This window comes from Procambarus clarkii, chromosome 40 (genome assembly GCF_040958095.1).
Source record: "Procambarus clarkii isolate CNS0578487 chromosome 40, FALCON_Pclarkii_2.0, whole genome shotgun sequence".
Classification (NCBI taxonomy): Eukaryota; Metazoa; Arthropoda; class Malacostraca; order Decapoda; family Cambaridae; genus Procambarus; species Procambarus clarkii.
The window spans coordinates 4,944,672-4,966,117 of record NC_091189.1 but is presented as its reverse complement, the minus strand read 5'-3'; the positions used below and the strand labels follow the sequence as shown (position 1 = coordinate 4,966,117).

At 45.7% G+C, this 21,446-nt stretch overlaps 1 protein-coding gene across 3 annotated transcripts in view; it reads left to right on the top strand.

Moving 5' to 3' along the window:
* Positions 1–441: 441 nt before the first annotated feature.
* The window catches only part of Nle (notchless), a 28,575-nt gene continuing 7,570 nt past the window's right edge, over positions 442–21,446 (top strand). The window contains exons 1-6 of one of the 3 annotated variants that reach the window (XM_069338638.1): positions 442–477; positions 15,330–15,416; positions 16,011–16,143; positions 18,293–18,441; positions 19,376–19,521; positions 21,223–21,332. In XM_069338638.1, the coding sequence (XP_069194739.1) occupies positions 15,382–15,416; positions 16,011–16,143; positions 18,293–18,441; positions 19,376–19,521; positions 21,223–21,332 (573 nt within the window). In that variant the 5' untranslated portion in view covers positions 442–477; positions 15,330–15,381. Of the gene's footprint in view, positions 478–13,606; positions 13,673–13,743; positions 13,763–15,329; positions 15,417–16,010; positions 16,144–18,292; positions 18,442–19,375; positions 19,522–21,222; positions 21,333–21,446 lie in introns of those variants that run through there. The other 2 variants (XM_045741706.2, XM_069338639.1) reach the window with 2 other exon arrangements.

Here is a 21,446-nt window from a genome sequence, read left to right as displayed (position 1 = left end):
GGCTAAATTCATTTTCTTTTTTAAAACCGAATGTATTGTTATGCTAGGCTGTATTAGGTTATGTTATTAAGGTTAGGCTGCATTAGGCTCGGTTGGATTAAATTGGTTTAATTTGGGTTACGTTAGGATGGGTTGAGCTAGGTTAGTCAGGTTTCAAAATTCAAAATTCCACTACGTCACGAAGCAGCCTCTGTGGCGTAGTGGTAAAGCACCCGCCCGGCTCTTCGGCAGCACTTTGACCTGGATTCGTATCCTGGCAGTATGATATTTAGATCTATAAACTACTTTAGAAAGGCCTATAATGCATATTAATATTAATTTACAAATTCCTGGCGCTATACACTAGGAATTTCAATATGGCGTTCAAATAATTTTAGGCAGGGGGTCTCTGTGTCGGTTGGTCGCTAACGGTTCATTGACTGACCTCGCCAGTCGTTAGGAAGCAGCGGCGGCGTGAGCATCGTCGTTCCCCTCTAGGTAAGGCTGATAATTTTTTTTTTTTTTTTTTTTACTAATATATTTGAGCAGTTGGGAGGTACGCATGAATATATAGTCTACCACCACCTACAATGCTTAATGCATTATACATTTCTTCGCTATTATAACACAGGTTTAGTAATGTCTCCGAGGGTCATTGTTTCCATATTGTTTTTTTCATCCGGGTTCTGTAGTATTCAAATGTTTGTATTCCAATAATGCTAAATATTGTCCTCTCTCGGTTTTTGTCGAAGATTTTTTTTTTTGAGATATATACAAGAGTTGTTACATTCTTGTACAGCCACTAGTACGCGTAGCGTTTCGGGCAGGTCCCTGGAATACGATCCCCCGCCGCGAAGAATCGTTGATACAACCAAGTACACATTTTACTGTTGAGTTAAACAGGCTAAATCAACCAGGCTACAGTTAAGGATTTGCGCCCAGTAAATCCTCCCCGGCCAGGATACGAATCCATTTTGAGGATCATGATTTGCCAACATTATATGGGTAGGATATTATGTAGAAGACACTTTCCCAGAGTGTTAAACTGCCCCGTCGTCAGGCTAGGCTCGTTAACCCGGCGGTCGACCCCCCCCACCCCCTCCACTCCCCACCCACCCTCCCAAGACGCATTTATTATCGACTTTCATGTACTGTGTATTAAAAAGTTTTTATCGTGTATAAATTAATTTTACATTGTTTAATTAGGCGTATAGTAGGTTCGGTATTTAGGTTCTGTTGGTAATTATTTGCACTTGAAGTATGTGGAGGGTGAAGCATTTACAGTTGCCTGTCCTCAGGCCAGGCTCGCCTACGCTGCCGCCCAACCCAAGGCCTCAATTCAATTTTTCTTTATTATGCACCCTATACCCATCCCGTGGGCGGTGATCGCATTCGTCAATTTCATCACACTGCGCATTCAGAATTATTCTCGCCTATAAGATAAAACAGTATTATTTCATCAAGTTAATAGTTTAAAAACTAAGTTTAGTGACAAGCGACAGTCGTGTGTACACTGCAATAGATGAACAACTTTCCAACAGGAAGAAGTAAGAGAAACCTCACCCGGAACTGAATTTACCTGTGGTTACACTAGTCCTCGATGAGGACAGTAAGCCGGCGGCTTGTCAAACGTCCCCCAATTTGCCCTGATGATTTTTTCCAGCTGTATTTTAAAACCCAGCGGAGTTTTGGCGTTTACGTCTTCGGCGGGTAGGCGGTTCCACGGGTTTACAACCCTATGGGTGAAAAAGCATCTCCTGTTAGCTGTCCAACATTCTGGCTTGTTGAGAGTGAACCCGTTGCTCCTTGTTCGTGTACAGAGCTCAATTGTTTGTTTACTATGGCACCATAGTGGGTTTCTAGGGCAAGTGGAGGAGTTTAGGTAGGGATAAGGAGATTTTTGTTTGGTCGAGCTAGGAATGGTTTGGTTGTGCGCTGGGACTGTTTAGCTTTGTGGGGGTTGGATGAGATGTATACTTGCTAGGCTTAGTTGCACAACTGGTCGGGGTCTAGTTACACAACTGGTCGAGCTTCGGTTACACAACTGGTTGGGGTCCGGTTTCATAACTGGTCGGGTTCCGGTTACAAAACTGGTCGGGCTCCGGTTACATAACTGGTCGGGCTCCGGGTGTGTCACTGGGGCTTAGGGTTGTGCATGATCGGGCTTCGGTTCGTGCATAGTTGTGCTCCAGGGGTTGTGTGCTATTGCCTCATGTTTCTTTGCTAGATCATCAGGTTGTTTCTTGGCTATGACTAATTGCATGTTTATTCTCTAGGGCTTCATTGCTGTATTTTTTTTGCAAGAATTCCAGGTTTCTTTTTTTGTATAGGGCTCAATTGTTTGTTTGCTTTGGCTCCAAAGTTAGTTGTTAAGGCAAGGGTGGGGGGGGGTGTTGTTAGGTAGGGCTAAGGAAGGGTTTGTTTGGTAGACCTAGGGAGGGAGTTTGGTTAGGCTCTGGGGCTGTTTGGCTTGGTGTGGGTTTGATGAGTTGTTTGCATGCTAGGCTTGCGGTTACACAACTGGTTGGGGTCCGGTTACACAACTGGTCGGGCTTCGGTTACACAACTGGTCGGGCTCCGGTTACAAAACTGGTCGGGCTCCGGGGGTGTCACTGCGGCTTCGGGTTGTGCATGATCGGGCTTTGATTCGTGCATAGTTGTGCTCCAGGGGTTGTTTGGTTCGTTCATGCTAGGTTTGTGGTTACACAACTGGTCGGGGTTCGGTTACACAACTGGTCGGGCTTCAGTTACACAACTGGTCGGGCTCCGGTTACAAAACTGGTCGGGCTCCGGGGGTGTCACTGGGGCTTCGGGTTGTGCATGATCGGGCTTTGATTCGTGCATAGTTGTGCTCCAGGGGTTGTTTGGTTCGTTCATGCTAGGTTTGTGGTTACACAACTGGTCGGGGTTCGGTTACACAACTGGTCGGGCTCCGGTTAATAACTGGTCGGGCTCCGGTTACGCAACTGGTCGGGCTCCGGTTACATAACTGGTCGGGCTCCGGGGGTGTCACTGGGGCTTAGGGTTGTGCATGATCGGGCTTCGGTTCGTGCATGGTTGTGCTCCAGGGGTTGTGTGCTATTGCCTCGTGTTTCTTTGCTAGATCATCAGGTTGTTCCTCGACTATGACTAATTGCATGTTTATTTTCTAGGGCTTCATTGTTGTATTTTTTTTGCAAGAATTCCAGGTTTCTTTTTTTGTATAGGGCTCAATTGTTTGTTTGCTTTGGCTCCAAAGTTAGTTCTTAAAGCAAGAGTGGGGGGGGGGGGGCGGTTTGTTAGGTAGGGCTAAGGAAGGGTTTGTTTGGTAGACCTAGGGAGGGAGTTTGGTTAGGCTCTGGGGCTGTTTGTTTGGCTTGGTGTGTGTTTGATGAGTTGTTTTCATGCTAGGCTTGCGGTTACACAACTGGTTGGGGTCCGGTTACACAACTGGTCGGGCTTCGGTTACACAACTGGTCGGGCTCCGGTTACAAAACTGGTCGGGCTCCGGGGGTGTCACTGGGGCTTCGGGTTGTGCATGATCGGGCTTTGATTCGTGCATAGTTGTGCTCCAGGGGGTTGTTTGGTTCGTTCATGCTAGGTTTGTGATTACACAACTGGTCGGGGTTCGGTTACACAACTGGTCGGGCTTCGGTTACACAACTGGTCGGGCTCCGGTTCCAAACTGGTCGGGCTCCGGGGGTGTCACTGGGGCTTCGGGTTGTGCATGATCGGGCTTTGATTCGTGCATAGTTGTGCTCCAGGGGTTGTTTGGTTCGTTAATGCTAGGTTTGTGGTTACATAACTGGTCTTGGTCCGGTTACACAACTGGTCGGGCTTCGGTTACACAACTGGTCGGGCTCCGGTTACAAAACTGGTCGGGCTCCGGGGGTGTCACTGGGGCTTCGGGTTGTGCATGATCGGGCTTTGATTCGTGCATAGTTGTGCTCCAGGGGTTGTTTGGTTCGTTCATGCTAGGTTTGTGGTTACACAACTGGTCGGGGTCCGGTTACACAACTAGTGGGGCTTCGGTTACACAACTGGTCGGGCTCCGGTTAATAACTGGTCGGGCTCCGGTTACGCAACTGGTCGGGCTCCGGTTACATAACTGGTCGGGCTCCGGGGGTGTCACTGGGGCTTAGGGTTGTGCATGATCGGGCTTCGGTTCGTGCATGGTTGTGCTCCAGGGGTTGTGTGCTATTGCCTCGTGTTTCTTTGCTAGATCATCAGGTTGTTTCTTGGCTATGACTAATTGCATGTTTATTTTCTAGGGCTTCATTGCTGTATTTTTTTGCAAGAATTCCAGGTTTCTTTTTTTGTATAGGGCTCAATTGTTTGTTTGCTTTGGCTCCAAAGTTAGTTCTTAAGGCAAGAGTGGGGGGGGGGGGGTTTGTTAGGTAGGGCTAAGGAAGGGTTTGTTTGGTAGACCTAGGGAAGGAGTTTGGTTAGGCTCTGGGGCTGTTTGTTTGGCTTGGTGTGTGTTTGATGAGTTGTTTTCATGCTAGGCTTGCGGTTACACAACTGGTTGGGGTCCGGTTACACAACTGGTCGGGCTTCGGTTACACAACTGGTCGGGCTCCGGTTACAAAACTGGTCGGGCTCCGGGGGTGTCACTGGGGCTTCGGGTTGTGCATGATCGGGCTTTGATTCGTGCATAGTTGTGCTCCAGGGGTTGTTTGGTTCGTTCATGCTAGGTTTGTGGTTACACAACTGGTCGGGGTTCGGTTACACAACTGGTCGGGCTTCGGTTACACAACTGGTCGGGCTCCGGTTACAAAACTGGTCGGGCTCCGGGGGTGTCACTGGGGCTTCGGGTTGTGCATGATCGGGCTTTAATTCGTGCATAGTTGTGCTCCAGGGGTTGTTTGGTTCGTTCATGCTAGGTTTGTGGTTACACAACTGGTCTTGGTCCGGTTACACAACTGGTCGGGCTTCGGTTACACAACTGGTCGGGCTCCGGTTACAAAACTGGTCGGGCTCCGGGGGTGTCACTGGGGCTTCGGGTTGTGCATGATCGGGCTTTGATTCGTGCATAGTTGTGCTCCAGGGGTTGTTTGGTTCGTTCATGCTAGGTTTGTGGTTACACAACTGGTCGGGGTTCGGTTACACAACTGGTCGGGGTTCGGTTACACAACTGGTCGGGCTTCGGTTACACAACTGGTCGGGCTCCGGTTACAAAACTGGTCGGGCTCCGGGGGTGTCACTGGGGCTTCGGGTTGTGCATGATCGGGCTTTGATTCGTGCATAGTTGTGCTCCAGGGGTTGTTTGATTCGTTCATGCTAGGTTTGTGGTTACACAACTCGTCGGGGTTCGGTTACACAACTGGTCGGGCTTCGGTTACACAACTGGTCAGGCTCCGGTTACAAAACTGGTCGGGCTCCGGGGGTGTCACTGGGGCTTCGGGTTGTGCATGATCGGGCTTTGATTCGTGCATAGTTGTGCTCCAGGGGTTGTTTGGTTCGTTCATGCTAGGTTTGTGGTTACACAACTGGTCTTGGTCCGGTTACACAACTGGTCGGGCTTCGGTTACACAACTGGTCGGGCTCCGGGGGTGTCACTGGGGCTTCGGGTTGTGCATGATCGGGCTTTGATTCGTGCATAGTTGTGCTCCAGGGGTTGTTTGGTTCGTTCATGCTAGGTTTGTGGTTACACAACTGGTCGGGGTTCGGTTACACAACTGGTCGGGCTCCGGTTACAAAACTGGTCGGGCTCCGGTTACAAAACTGGTCGGGCTCCGGTTACAAAACTGGTCGGGCTCCGGTTACAAAACTGGTCGGGCTCCGGTTACAAAACTGGTCGGGGGTGTCACTGGGGCTTCGGGTTGTGCATGATCGGGCTTTGATTCGTGCATAGTTGTGCTCCAGGGGTTGTTTGGTTCATTCATGCTAGGTTTGTGGTTACACAACTGGTCGGGGTCCGGTTACACAACTAGTGGGGCTCCGGTTACACAACTGGTCGGGCTCCGGTTAATAACTGGTCGGGCTCCGGTTACGCAACTGGTCGGGCTCCGGTTACATAACTGGTCGGGCTCCGGGGGTGTCACTGGGGCTTAGGGTTGTGCATGATCGGGCTTCGGTTCGTGCATGGTTGTGCTCCAGGGGTTGTGTGCTATTGCCTCATGTTTCTTTGCTAGATCATCAGGTTGTTCCTCGACTATGACTAATTGCATTTTTATTTTCTAGGGCTTCATTGCTGTATTTTTTTGCAAGAATTCCAGGTTTCTTTTTTTGTATAGGGCTCAATTGTTTGTTTGCTTTGGCTCCAAAGTTAGTTCTTAAGGCAAGAGTGGGGGGGGGGTTTGTTAGGTAGGGCTAAGGAAGGGGTTGTTTGGTAGACCTAGGGAGGGAGTTTGGTTAGGCTCTGGGGCTGTTTGTTTGGCTTGGTGTGTGTTTGATGAGTTGTTTTCATGCTAGGCTTGCGGTTACACAACTGGTTGGGGTCCGGTTACACAACTGGTCGGGCTTCGGTTACACAACTGGTCGGGCTCCGGTTACAAAACTGGTCGGGCTCCGGGGGTGTCACTGGGGCTTCGGGTTGTGCATGATCGGGCTTTGATTCGTGCATAGTTGTGCTCCAGGGGTTGTTTGGTTCGTTCATGCTAGGTTTGTGGTTACACAACTGGTCTTGGTCCGGTTACACAACTGGTCGGGCTTCGGTTACACAACTGGTCGGGCTCCGGTTACAAAACTGGTCGGGCTCCGGGGGTGTCACTGGGGCTTCGGGTTGTGCATGATCGGGCTTTGATTCGTGCATAGTTGTGCTCCAGGGTTTTTTGGTTCGTTCATGCTAGGTTTGTGGTTACACAACTGGTCGGGGTCCGGTTACACAACTAGTGGGGCTTCGGTTACACAACTGGTCGGGCTCCGGTTAATAACTGGTCGGGCTCCGGTTACGCAACTGGTCGGGCTCCGGTTACATAACTGGTCGGGCTCCGGGGGTGTCACTGGGGCTTAGGGTTGTGCATGATCGGGCTTCGGTTCGTGCATGGTTGTGCTCCAGGGGTTGTGTGCTATTGCCTCATGTTTCTTTGCTAGATCATCAGGTTGTTCCTCGACTATGACTAATTGCATGTTTGTTTTCTAGGGCTTCATTGCTGTATTTTTTTGCAAGAATTCCAGGTTTCTTTTTTTGTATAGGGCTCAATTGTTTGTTTGCTTTGGCTCCAAAGTTAGTTCTTAAGGCAAGAGTTGGGGGGGGGGGGTTGTTAGGTAGGGCTAAGGAAGGGTTTGTTTGGTAGACCTAGGGAGAGAGTTTGGTTAGGCTCTGGGGCTGTTTATTTGGCTTGGTGTGTGTTTGACGAGTTGTTTTCATGCTAAGCTTGCGGTTACACAACTGGTTGGGGTCCGGTTACACAACTGGTCGGGCTTCGGTTACACAACTGGTCGGGCTCCGGTTACAAAACTGGTCGGGCTCCGGGGGTGTCACTGGGGCTTCGGGTTGTGCATGATCGGGCTTTGATTCGTGCATAGTTGTGCTCCAGGGGTTGTTTGGTTCGTTCATGCTAGGTTTGTGGTTACACAACTGGTCGGGGTTCGGTTACACAACTGGTCGGGGTTCGGTTACACAACTGGTCGGGGTTCGGTTACACAACTGGTCGGGGTTCGGTTACACAACTGGTTCGGTTACACAACTGGTCGGGCTCTGGTTACAAAACTGGTCGGGCTCCGGGGGTGTCACTGGGGCTTCGGGTTGTGCATGATCGGGCTTTGATTCGTGCATAGTTGTGCTCCAGGGGTTGTTTGATTCGTTCATGCTAGGTTTGTGGTTACACAACTGGTCGGGGTTCGGTTACACAACTGGTCGGGCTTCGGTTACACAACTGGTCGGGCTTCGGTTACACAACTGGTCGGGCTCCGGTTACAAAACTGGTCGGGCTCCGGTTACAAAACTGGTCGGGCTCCGGGGGTGTCACTGGGGCTTCGGGTTGTGCATGATCGGGCTTTGATTTGTGCATAGTTGTGCTCCAGAGGTTGTTTGGTTCGTTCATGCTAGGTTTGTGGTTACACAACTGGTCGGGGTTCGGTTACACAACTGGTCGGGCTCCGGTTACAAAACTGGTCGGGCTCCGGTTACAAAACTGGTCGGGCTCCGGTTACAAAACTGGTCGGGCTCCGGTTACAAAACTGGTCGGGCTCCGGTTACAAAACTGGTCGGGGGTGTCACTGGGGCTTCGGGTTGTGCATGATCGGGCTTTGATTCGTGCATAGTTGTGCTCCAGGGGTTGTTTGGTTCATTCATGCTAGGTTTGTGGTTACACAACTGGTCGGGGTCCGGTTACACAACTAGTGGGGCTCCGGTTACACAACTGGTCGGGCTCCGGTTAATAACTGGTCGGGCTCCGGTTACGCAACTGGTCGGGCTCCGGTTACATAACTGGTCGGGCTCCGGGGGTGTCACTGGGGCTTAGGGTTGTGCATGATCGGGCTTCGGTTCGTGCATGGTTGTGCTCCAGGGGTTGTGTGCTATTGCCTCATGTTTCTTTGCTAGATCATCAGGTTGTTCCTCGACTATGACTAATTGCATTTTTATTTTCTAGGGCTTCATTGCTGTATTTTTTTGCAAGAATTCCAGGTTTCTTTTTTTGTATAGGGCTCAATTGTTTGTTTGCTTTGGCTCCAAAGTTAGTTCTTAAGGCAAGAGTGGGGGGGGGGGGGTTGTTAGGTAGGGCTAAGGAAGGGTTTGTTTGGTAGACCTAGGGAGGGAGTTTGGTTTGGTTAGGGGCTGTTTGTTTGGCTTGGTGTGTGTTTGATGAGTTGCTTTCATGCTAGGCTTGCGGTTACACAACTGGTTGGGGTCCGGTTACACAACTGGTCGGGCTTCGGTTACACAACTGGTCGGGCTCCGGTTACAAAACTGGTCGGGCTCCGGGGTGTCACTGTGGCTTCGGGTTGTGCATGATCGGGCTTTGATTCGTGCATAGTTGTGCTCCAGGGGTTGTTTGGTTCGTTCATGCTAGGTTTGTGGTTACACAACTGGTCGGGGTTCGGTTACACAACTGGTCGGGGTTCGGTTACACAACTGGTCGGGCTTCGGTTACACAACTGGTCGGGCTCCGGTTACAAAACTGGTCGGGCTCCGGGGGTGTCACTGGGGCTTCGGGTTGTGCATGATCGGGCTTTGATTCGTGCATAGTTGTGCTCCAGGGGTTGTTTGATTCGTTCATGCTAGGTTTGTGGTTACACAACTCGTCGGGGTTCGGTTACACAACTGGTCGGGCTTCGGTTACACAACTGGTCGGGCTCCGGTTACAAAACTGGTCGGGCTCCGGGGGTGTCACTGGGGCTTCGGGTTGTGCATGATCGGGCTTTGATTCGTGCATAGTTGTGCTCCAGGGGTTGTTTGGTTCGTTCATGCTAGGTTTGTGGTTACACAACTGGTCTTGGTCCGGTTACACAACTGGTCGGGCTTCGGTTACACAACTGGTCGGGCTCCGGGGGTGTCACTGGGGCTTCGGGTTGTGCATGATCGGGCTTTGATTCGTGCATAGTTGTGCTCCAGGGGTTGTTTGGTTCGTTCATGCTAGGTTTGTGGTTACACAACTGGTCGGGGTTCGGTTACACAACTGGTCGGGCTCCGGTTACAAAACTGGTCGGGCTCCGGTTACAAAACTGGTCGGGCTCCGGTTACAAAACTGGTCGGGCTCCGGTTACAAAACTGGTCGGGCTCCGGTTACAAAACTGGTCGGGGGTGTCACTGGGGCTTCGGGTTGTGCATGATCGGGCTTTGATTCGTGCATAGTTGTGCTCCAGGGGTTGTTTGGTTCATTCATGCTAGGTTTGTGGTTACACAACTGGTCGGGGTCCGGTTACACAACTAGTGGGGCTCCGGTTACACAACTGGTCGGGCTCCGGTTAATAACTGGTCGGGCTCCGGTTACGCAACTGGTCGGGCTCCGGTTACATAACTGGTCGGGCTCCGGGGGTGTCACTGGGGCTTAGGGTTGTGCATGATCGGGCTTCGGTTCGTGCATGGTTGTGCTCCAGGGGTTGTGTGCTATTGCCTCATGTTTCTTTGCTAGATCATCAGGTTGTTCCTCGACTATGACTAATTGCATTTTTATTTTCTAGGGCTTCATTGCTGTATTTTTTTGCAAGAATTCCAGGTTTCTTTTTTTGTATAGGGCTCAATTGTTTGTTTGCTTTGGCTCCAAAGTTAGTTCTTAAGGCAAGAGTGGGGGGGGGGTTTGTTTGGTAGGGCTAAGGAAGGGGTTGTTTGGTAGACCTAGGGAGGGAGTTTGGTTAGGCTCTGGGGCTGTTTGTTTGGCTTGGTGTGTGTTTGATGAGTTGTTTTCATGCTAGGCTTGCGGTTACACAACTGGTTGGGGTCCGGTTACACAACTGGTCGGGCTTCGGTTACACAACTGGTCGGGCTCCGGTTACAAAACTGGTCGGGCTCCGGGGGTGTCACTGGGGCTTCGGGTTGTGCATGATCGGGCTTTGATTCGTGCATAGTTGTGCTCCAGGGGTTGTTTGGTTCGTTCATGCTAGGTTTGTGGTTACACAACTGGTCTTGGTCCGGTTACACAACTGGTCGGGCTTCGGTTACACAACTGGTCGGGCTCCGGTTACAAAACTGGTCGGGCTCCGGGGGTGTCACTGGGGCTTCGGGTTGTGCATGATCGGGCTTTGATTCGTGCATAGTTGTGCTCCAGGGTTTTTTGGTTCGTTCATGCTAGGTTTGTGGTTACACAACTGGTCGGGGTCCGGTTACACAACTAGTGGGGCTTCGGTTACACAACTGGTCGGGCTCCGGTTAATAACTGGTCGGGCTCCGGTTACGCAACTGGTCGGGCTCCGGTTACATAACTGGTCGGGCTCCGGGGGTGTCACTGGGGCTTAGGGTTGTGCATGATCGGGCTTCGGTTCGTGCATGGTTGTGCTCCAGGGGTTGTGTGCTATTGCCTCATGTTTCTTTGCTAGATCATCAGGTTGTTCCTCGACTATGACTAATTGCATGTTTGTTTTCTAGGGCTTCATTGCTGTATTTGTTTGCAAGAATTCCAGGTTTCTTTTTTTGTATAGGGCTCAATTGTTTGTTTGCTTTGGCTCCAAAGTTAGTTCTTAAGGCAAGAGTTGGGGGGGGGGGGGTTGTTAGGTAGGGCTAAGGAAGGGTTTGTTTGGTAGACCTAGGGAGAGAGTTTGGTTAGGCTCTGGGGCTGTTTATTTGGCTTGGTGTGTGTTTGACGAGTTGTTTTCATGCTAAGCTTGCGGTTACACAACTGGTTGGGGTCCGGTTACACAACTGGTCGGGCTTCGGTTACACAACTGGTCGGGCTCCGGTTACAAAACTGGTCGGGCTCCGGGGGTGTCACTGGGGCTTCGGGTTGTGCATGATCGGGCTTTGATTCGTGCATAGTTGTGCTCCAGGGGTTGTTTGGTTCGTTCATGCTAGGTTTGTGGTTACACAACTGGTCGGGGTTCGGTTACACAACTGGTCGGGGTTCGGTTACACAACTGGTCGGGGTTCGGTTACACAACTGGTTCGGTTACACAACTGGTCGGGCTCTGGTTACAAAACTGGTCGGGCTCCGGGGGTGTCACTGGGGCTTCGGGTTGTGCATGATCGGGCTTTGATTCGTGCATAGTTGTGCTCCAGGGGTTGTTTGATTCGTTCATGCTAGGTTTGTGGTTACACAACTGGTCGGGGTTCGGTTACACAACTGGTCGGGCTTCGGTTACACAACTGGTCGGGCTTCGGTTACACAACTGGTCGGGCTCCGGTTACAAAACTGGTCGGGCTCCGGGGGTGTCACTGGGGCTTCGGGTTGTGCATGATCGGGCTTTGATTTGTGCATAGTTGTGCTCCAGAGGTTGTTTGGTTCGTTCATGCTAGGTTTGTGGTTACACAACTGGTCGGGGTTCGGTTACACAACTGGTCGGGCTCCGGTTACAAAACTGGTCGGGCTCCGGTTACAAAACTGGTCGGGCTCCGGTTACAAAACTGGTCGGGCTCCGGTTACAAAACTGGTCGGGCTCCGGTTACAAAACTGGTCGGGCTCCGGTTACAAAACTGGTCGGGGGTGTCACTGGGGCTTCGGGTTGTGCATGATCGGGCTTTGATTCGTGCATAGTTGTGCTCCAGGGGTTGTTTGGTTCATTCATGCTAGGTTTGTGGTTACACAACTGGTCGGGGTCCGGTTACACAACTAGTGGGGCTCCGGTTACACAACTGGTCGGGCTCCGGTTAATAACTGGTCGGGCTCCGGTTACGCAACTGGTCGGGCTCCGGTTACATAACTGGTCGGGCTCCGGGGGTGTCACTGGGGCTTAGGGTTGTGCATGATCGGGCTTCGGTTCGTGCATGGTTGTGCTCCAGGGGTTGTGTGCTATTGCCTCATGTTTCTTTGCTAGATCATCAGGTTGTTCCTCGACTATGACTAATTGCATTTTTATTTTCTAGGGCTTCATTGCTGTATTTTTTTGCAAGAATTCCAGGTTTCTTTTTTTGTATAGGGCTCAATTGTTTGTTTGCTTTGGCTCCAAAGTTAGTTCTTAAGGCAAGAGTGGGGGGGGGGGGGTTGTTAGGTAGGGCTAAGGAAGGGTTTGTTTGGTAGACCTAGGGAGTTTGGTTAGGCTCTGGGGCTGTTTGTTTGGCTTGGTGTGTGTTTGATGAGTTGTTTTCATGCTAGGCTTGCGGTTACACAACTGGTTGCGGTCCGGTTACACAACTGGTCGGGCTTCGGTTACACAACTGGTCGGGCTCCGGTTACAAAACTGGTCGGGCTCCGGGGGTGTCACTGGGGCTTCGGGTTGTGCATGGTCGGGCTTCGGTTCATGCATGGTTGTGCTCAAGAGGTTGTTTGGTTCGTTCATGCTAGGTTTGTGGTTACACAACTGGTCGGGGTCCGGTTACACAACTAGTGTGGCTTCGGTTACAGAACTGGTCGGGCTCCGGTTAATAACTGGTCGGGCTCCGGTTACTCAACTGGTCGGGCTCCGGGGGTGTCACTGGGGCTTAGGGTTGTGCATGATCGGACTTTGATTCGTGCATGGTTGTGCTCCAGGGGTTGTGTTAGTGCCTCATGTTTCTTTGCTAGATCATCAGGTTGTTTCTTGACTATGACTAAGTGCATGTTTATTTTCTAGGGCTTCATTGATGTATTTTTGCAAGAGTTCCAGGTTTGTTTTTTTGTATAGGGCGCAATTAATTGTTTGCTTTGGCTCCAAAGTTAGTTCTTAAAGCATGGGTGGGGTGGGGGGGGGTGTTGTTAGGTAAGGCTAAGTAAGGGTTTGTTTGGTGTAGCTAGGGAGGGAGTTTGGTTGGGCTCTGGGGTTGTTTGTTTGGTTTGATGAGTTGTTTGCATGCTTGGCTTGCAGTTACACAACTTGTTGGGGTTCGGTTCCAGAACTGGTCAGGCTTTGGTTACAAAACTGGTCGGGCTTTGGGGATGTCATTGGGGCTTCGGGTTGGGCATGGTTGTGATCCAGAGGTTGTTTGGGTATTATTATTATTTTGTTTAATATATATATTATAAATCTTTGTGTGGTGTGTGTGTGCAGAAATAATATGAATAAAACAATTAACATCGTGCAGTGTACCTGTATATCAAAATATATTACTTTGCAACCCGTATCAGTCACTAAAAAAATTGGGCTACTCTTATTACACATTCGCTACTTTTAGTCCGTCAAGTCGCTACTTTCAGCAACTTGTATCTGGCAACCCTGGCGTGGAGTGTTGGTCAGTGTGGTCGTGGTCCGTCATGAGGATGGAGTGAGTTACACTTTTCACCCAGATAGTTGTCTAATACACGTGGGATACACCCAGAGGTGTATTCTGCTGTTCGCGTGCATAGTCTAAAAAGTCAAGTTCTTATTTATTAAGAAGTTTATAACTAATTCGTGTTAATATTTAACAAAAGCATTGCCGTTGTATTCTGGCACTTGTGTAATAGAAATAGTTTGATTTATGATTTGTTTTTGTTTTTTGTGTATAAACTAGGTTACTAGCAAAGGCAGGTTTTCCAATGGGTGTACAGTGATCAAAATAGTTACTAAACCCGTTCAGTGTTCTGGACTAAAACGGGATGATATATATTTATTGTATACGCAGTCCTCGTGGTGCAGTGGTAAGACACTCGAACAAATCCACAAGTCGTGATGAGGGTTCGAACTTAGGTCCAAGAGGATCCCAGACGCGCCTTAATCGAGTGTGCCACGACATGGAAAAGAATTGCAAAGGGGAGTGCTACTGCCCCTCACACTGATCCTGCAGTTTCTCCGAGACACAAACCGGGGTTTTAAACAGTTCCCTCATGCATCAAGGGCCGTGATGAGGTTCGAACCCTCATCACGGTCATGGCCCTTGTGGATTTGTTCATTTGATGTATCACGTTATTGTGATTTCTGTGTGTAATGAAGTAAGGGTGAAGAGGTAGAACAGCTTGTTGACAGAGACCGGGTGCATGGGGGAATTGTTTAAAACCCTGGTTTGTGTCTCGGAGAGACTGCAGGATTCGTGTGATGAGCAGTAGCATTCCCAATTGCAATTCTTTTTCCATGTCGTGGTTCAGTCGATTAAGGCATGTCTAGAATCCTATTGGACGCAGGTTCGAACCTTCATCACGGCTCTTGTGGATTTGTTAATTTGATGCATCACGCTATTGTGATTTCTGTGTGCAAGACACTTACCTGACCTTTCGCGAGCGCTTTGGCCTGGGTTTGTATCTTGACCGGGGAGGAATTACTGGGCGTCAATCCTTAAATGTAGCCTATGTTTACCCAATAGAAAAATGGGTACCTGGTTAAACGATTTGCAGGGTCGTATTCCGGTGAAAATTTGCATTAAGGACTTGCCCGAAATGCTATGCCTGCTAGTGTCTTTACAAGAATGTAAAAACTTACACGATATTGTATTAAATAAAAGTAAACACAAAGATGGGTACAGGAACAGACTCATGTTAGTAGGCTGAGAGCTTTCCCATCCCATAGCTCATGGTAGGACTTGCCCACTAATTTCCCTGTAACACGACCTGCTAATTGTTCAACAACCAGGTGCCCAGTTACTGTGAATGATCAGAGGTGACAGATTCACCCCAACCGTGGGGTGAATGTGTTGCCCCATAGACTGCATCCTGGGGAAGGTCAGTAGGTCGACCTAGGGGCAACTTGATACAAGCCTAAATACAGGCTTCCTGTACCCTGACAATGGCAGTGGTATAATTTTATTTATAGGTACAGAGGAGGAAGGGTTTTATTTACTCAAAAAACATATTGGGGTCTCTTGAAGTCAGTTTATGATTAATTAGCTTATTAAACCATTTCAATGTATATACTAGTACATTAGTATTCATTATACATTACAATGTACAGGATACAATATTATAACATCTTAATGTCCAATTGCACTGCAGTTTTGTATTTAATTTTAGGGAAGAGAGCAAACGTGATCATGAAGATTCTGGACCTTCACCTGAGAAGATAATGAGAATGGAGGATGCTGCAAGTTATATAAACAGGTACTGTATAACTTAGAGTAATATAAATGTCATTATGAGCTGTTTTGACCCTACTTTGCAAATGATAATATGTAATAATTATTTTAGATTTTTAAGAAGTACAGTACTGTATTAAGAAAAACTTCATACAAGGAATTAATTTTCCCATCTTTATTTTTATAAGTTAGTTCAGTATATTTATTCTATAGTGAATTAAATATGCACTAACTGAGTGGATAAAGTGATAATAAAATGGTATAAAGAAACACGTGCAAATATTTTGAGACCTACTGTAGAGCATATCATCATGCATGCTGAAGAACATCTCCAGTCTGAAATATTAGTGTGATTCTAACCCTTTTTATGGGTGTTTTTCAACTGTATACAGTATTTTTTTGTTTCACATAGCAGGCTGAGAGCTTTCCTATCCTATAGCACATGATAAGAATTATGCACTACAACATGTACTGTATACTACAGTATTATTATCCAAGCATACCGTGAAATAAAATGTAAAGACTTTTGTAACTTTTCATGTTATTTCATTGTTATTGTCAACCATAAATGTACTTGTTTAATAATTTGTATATTGATGTAATATGTAAAAAATTTCAGTAACGAGAGTAAAATTAATACGTTAGCTCAGTTCCAATCTGAGTCGGGTGAAGCTGCGGGGCCTCCCATTGAGTTACCTTTGGCGTTGGCTCGTGATAAACTCCAACAAATCCTCAATGTTCTCCTCAACCAGGTATGTTCACCACATAAGGACTTAGTTGAAATTATTTAGTCATTATGAAGAACATGCCCCCCTTAGTTTATCTGACCTAATTTATATCTATATTAATGATATGAACATAGCATGCTAAAAGTTTTTAAAGTCTGATTGTCATTGATGTACCTGTGCTAATTAGACTATGTACCTGTGCTAATTAGACTATGCACTACAAGTCTCCAGTGGGGATTCATTCCTTGCTTGACACTAGATTGAACTAATCCATATAGTAATGTATTTTGTCAAAATAATTATATAAAAACAAGATACATCGCAGGACCAATATTTTTTAGGTACTGTATCAGGAGCCATCTTACTCATGTCTAGCATTCTGATATTTTCTGAGGGGAAGTAGTAGTAGTTCTGTAGGACCCTTGTTCTCAAGTGCTTACTAATCAGTGACTACAGGGGAGTGATACCTATTTCTTTATTCCCCTACTCTTACCTGTTGCAGTTATTACCTCTCTATATTAAAGTTCTTTATTTTTCTCAAAGTTGTGAAAGGCAGTAGCTTCAACAACTTCTTTGATCAATGCATTTTACTTATTATCCCAAGTATCCTTCTATTTTGCCCGAAGAGTTGTCTATTTGGCAGCTTCATGTCCAGGTTTTCCCTTTAGCTCGGCAACTTATTGCAGCTGACTTTAAGGCTTGCATCTATTGGGTAGATACAGTAGATGTTCTTGCCTACCAAGAGCTCTTCTGAAAGCTTCAGGTTGAGTGGGAATGGCTGGATGGGGTTAACTACATTGCCTGCCTTATGGATGTGCATGGAGGTCTTTTTTGTACTCCAGAATGGAGTTGAAGGTTCAGTGGATCTGTCCCCAAGCGAGTTCAATTCCTTTGCCTTTACTCCTGAAATGAGTTAAATTCTTTTGCCTTTAATCCTGGTAGGAACTGCAGGCTCCACTCACTTATGGAAGAAATCATGGCCCATTTGTGTTGAACCCCTGAGTTTGGGGGCATGTCTTCAGGATCTCCTGGATTTGCTCTTCTCCCAGAGCTTTCTTTGACAGTGTTGAGCTATCCATTCTTTTATTGCTTAAAAATTAAGGAAATTTCAGAATGGCTATTTTGGTTATATCAGGTATTTCCTATTATCCACCTAAACTTGTTCATATACCTGTACTCTATATGTCTAACCTATGCTTGAAAGAATCCATCAATCTTACATATGTTATGTTACCCAGTAATTTGTTCCCTGAATCAACAACTGTTTCCAAACCAGTATTTACCGAGGTCTTTTTTAAATCTAAACTTGTACCTCCACAATTTATATCCATTGTTTTGTTCTACTTTGTATTGATAAAATTGAACACTTATTTGTTATACCCTTCCCTTTGTTATAATACCCTTTTATCAACTTGCAACTTCAGTTATGTCTCATCACTCTTTGTCTTTCTAGAGAATGTAAATTAAACTTTCTCACTCTCTATTCATATGAAATTTTGCTAACTCCTGGGATTAACTTTTTCATTCATTGCTGAATACATTCAAGTGGAGATGTTGGAAAAGGAGGTAATTGGAGTGACCCAGTCATTGTGGGTCTAGTACCTCTTTTTCTATGCCTAAAGACACTCTTCCAGGGGAAAGGATCCTCGACTTGTCAAAGGTCAGTGCCCACTTCCGGTGTGACCTTCCAAGTACCTACTGTGTCGGTGATTCACCAGATGATTTTGAGGCATTTATAGCTCATTTTCCCCTTATCTTCTGGATGCCTACTGGCATATTCCTTGCCAGTGACACCTCATTTGGCTGAATTTGGCTCCCATACACCACTTACAAAAGTGGTGTTTTGGAGGTTTTGGCTCCTGGAAATTAGTGACTAGGCCTGCTTTAAGTGGCTCATTTGGGCTCCCAGTTGTTGGCTTTGTCTGCTTAATGAAAAATTCTGAGTTGGCAGTGCTAGGCAAATATAGCTTTATGGTTAACAAGACAAAATTACAGCTTTAGTTGACATAGCACCTGACTTGTGCAATCAAATGTTCAGTAATTTTTCCTTGCAGAGCATCTGAATTCACTCGGTTTCATTTTATATTTGCTGAATGCGAGATGTATTCAAGTTGTATGCATACACCACCAAAATAATAAATATGAACCACTAATGTTTGCTTCTGACTTTCAGAATGAGAGTATCCCATACAGCTTTTTTGTTAATGAAAAGGAGGTGACTACTAGCTTAAATGGTGTAATAGACTCATCAACAAGTGAAGAGAAGGTGATGACCATTCTTTACCAACCACAAGCAGTGTTCAGAGTACGAGCTGTCACTAGGTGAGCAAAATCACAAAATTTTGTTGGTTACAAAAATAATATTTAGCACCCAGGGACAAAAGTTGTTACATAGTGTAATTGGCAGGGACTGCCACTCCTTCATGGTTCCCTCTGGATGCATCTCTGCACTTCCTCCTAACCAGAAGTTTCACTGTCAGTGCATCGGTCTTTTCTTCCCTCACTACCAGTACTCGATTTTTTTTTTTACATCTTGGATATGTAGTTTATTGAGTAATAAGATATTGTGGAAGAGAGGAATTGGGGAGGAAAATGATGGTATGTGCACTGTCAAATGTATATATATATACACAGTATACCATCATTTTTCATTGAAACACATCTAACCTTCAATATTTATTAGTACAGTATTGCAAAAAAACTTATCTAAAATTTGTTTTTCAATATTATTGAAAATTTGAAGTGCTTCAATTGTCAAATAAGAGTGCATTGAGAGTTTGTTCTGCAACAAATATAGAGCAATTACTGTATTACAAATTTAAATTTTACAAAAATAGTAATCGATTTATTTAATTTATTTACTTGGTTATTTGTTGGTAAAAGGAACTAGTACTATCTTATCCCCAGTGCCCTAATTGTATCAATACAAACACAAACCTCCACTATTATTCTTGAAAACAGTGCCTATTTTATGATTGATTCAAGTTGACTTACAAACAAAATTATTAATTATAGGTATAATAGTTTATTAACTGTAAAATCCAGTAGCTTAATGGGGAAATTGAATTCCCTGAACTAATTGAAGAGTCAACAACTTTGACTAATTTTTCAGATTGATCTTTTATTAAGATACCAGTACATTTGTAAAACTGACAGTGATTTAAGAGAAAAGGATTATGGAATTGTTTCTATATGACTTATTAAAACGGATGTTATCTATACCCCTTGAGACCGTAATAGAGAATCATTTATTCAGGTGTACCTCCTCATTACCTGGCCATGCAGAAGCTGTTCTCTCAGCTTCGTTCAGTCCTGATGGGCAACACTTGGCATCTGGATCTGGGGACACCACTGTACGGTTTTGGGATATTAACACAGAAACTCCACACTTTGTTTGTAAAGGTAAACTTTGAGAAAAACTTCCAAGTTATATTTTGAATAATTGTGTATGATGTATATTTAATTTTTTTAATCCCACTACTGGGGGTATAGTAAGCCTATTAGGCTTATCTAGGTTCCTCCCTAGAATCCAGGCCAACTACCTACCTATATGTGTTGGTTTCGAGGATCAACATCCCCACAGCCTGGTCTCTGACCAGGCCCCAGGCTGCTACCCACAACAGTTGCCTAACTCCAGATACACATTTACTGTTTGGTGAACAGAGGCAATCGGGTGATTTCTCCTCTGGGACATGGCCAATGAGGAGAATGGGATGCATGAGGCTAGAATTTTGGATACAATACAGGTCATAGAGATGTTTTTGAGCAAGGTGTAACTGAGGGCAGTGCAGTAGGAAATGTTCCTCTGGATTTTCCTGATCCAGGCGCCACTGGCAGTCTGGTGAGTCCAGAAGACCTAAATTATTTGCTAATGATCACTCTTATATGCCACGGTCAAAATGAAGATAATTATTTGTGGGTTCACAAATAATTATCATGGTTATAATTTAGATATGGAATTGTTCACCAATTCTTGCTCTATCATATGCCATGATCAAAATCAAGAATGCCTATATTTCACCACATTGCTCTCCTGGTAAAGTAAATCACAAACCTGTATATGCATTATGGTGGCTGTACACCCGCACAATTCTTTGTTAACCTGGGGGATGGGAGGGAAGGGTTGCCAGAGGTTTAACTCGTTAAGTGAGATCCTTTATGGAACAAAGCTAGCCATACCCCACATAATTCATTAAAGCAAGTTTCCACTCAATATGTTCTACACTTCTGTCAGATATACAAATTTTTTTTAATGAATATGAAAAATAAACTCGAGTTGAGATGGGTTCAAAAAAGGGATAAAAAAGTAGTACTGTGGAGTACAAATGTTGCCACTGTCTTCAAACTAAATTTCAAGTACAGTACTGTATTTCATTGCCAAATAACAGAAAGGTGCCATTTCAAGTGGCAAAATATCAACAAATTTTATTTCATTCAGTTCCCAATGTTGTGGACAGGAACCTGTTAGGCATATTGAGGTTCTTCGAGACCAACAACTGTTCTCTACCAGAATGAAACCCATAATTTTTGCCTAACCCCAGGTAACAACGGCATTATGTGTAAGAAAATGTATCATAACATCAGGGTCTGTACAGACATTAAACATGGGACCATTAGTTTGAATGTTGACTGCCGCCCACTTTACTACAGAAGTCAAATTAAATATATTACTGTAATTGTTAGTGTTATTACGTAAAGCAGTGAAACTACAGTACAGGTGTATTACCAAAAAAAGATTCCAAAAATTTTAGTAATTATTTATTTTTGTTTTTTATTTAATACATTTTAAGTGAGGAGTTCCTTCATGTACAGTATTTTGTTTTACTATGTAAAATATATACTACACATTATATGATTCATGAATTCTAACTTTATTTATTTGATAAGCCTGTTCCAGCCATATCTTACACTAATATTAATTTTAGCACTATTCAGGTATCAAAGAAATTTCATGTCTTCAAATTTGTTTACAGTATACTCTTTGTTAAAACTTTGTGTTTAGATGAATATTCCACAATTTTAGAATTTTGTACATTTGGTCTATTTGACTATGTTTTGGTATGTGTATCTGTATATACCTAATCAACAATTACTGGGTTACAGGTCATCGACACTGGGTGCTGGTTACAGCTTGGTCCCCAGATGGTGAACGTTTAGCTTCTGGATGTAAATCGGGACAAATTTTCATTTGGGACCCCACAACTGGAAAACAGGTTAGCTTGCAAAAAAGAGAAATTACTAATACAATGTTAATTTGTGTTTATCATCTTGTATATATGTATATATATGTGTGTGTGTATATATATATATATGTATGTATGTATGTA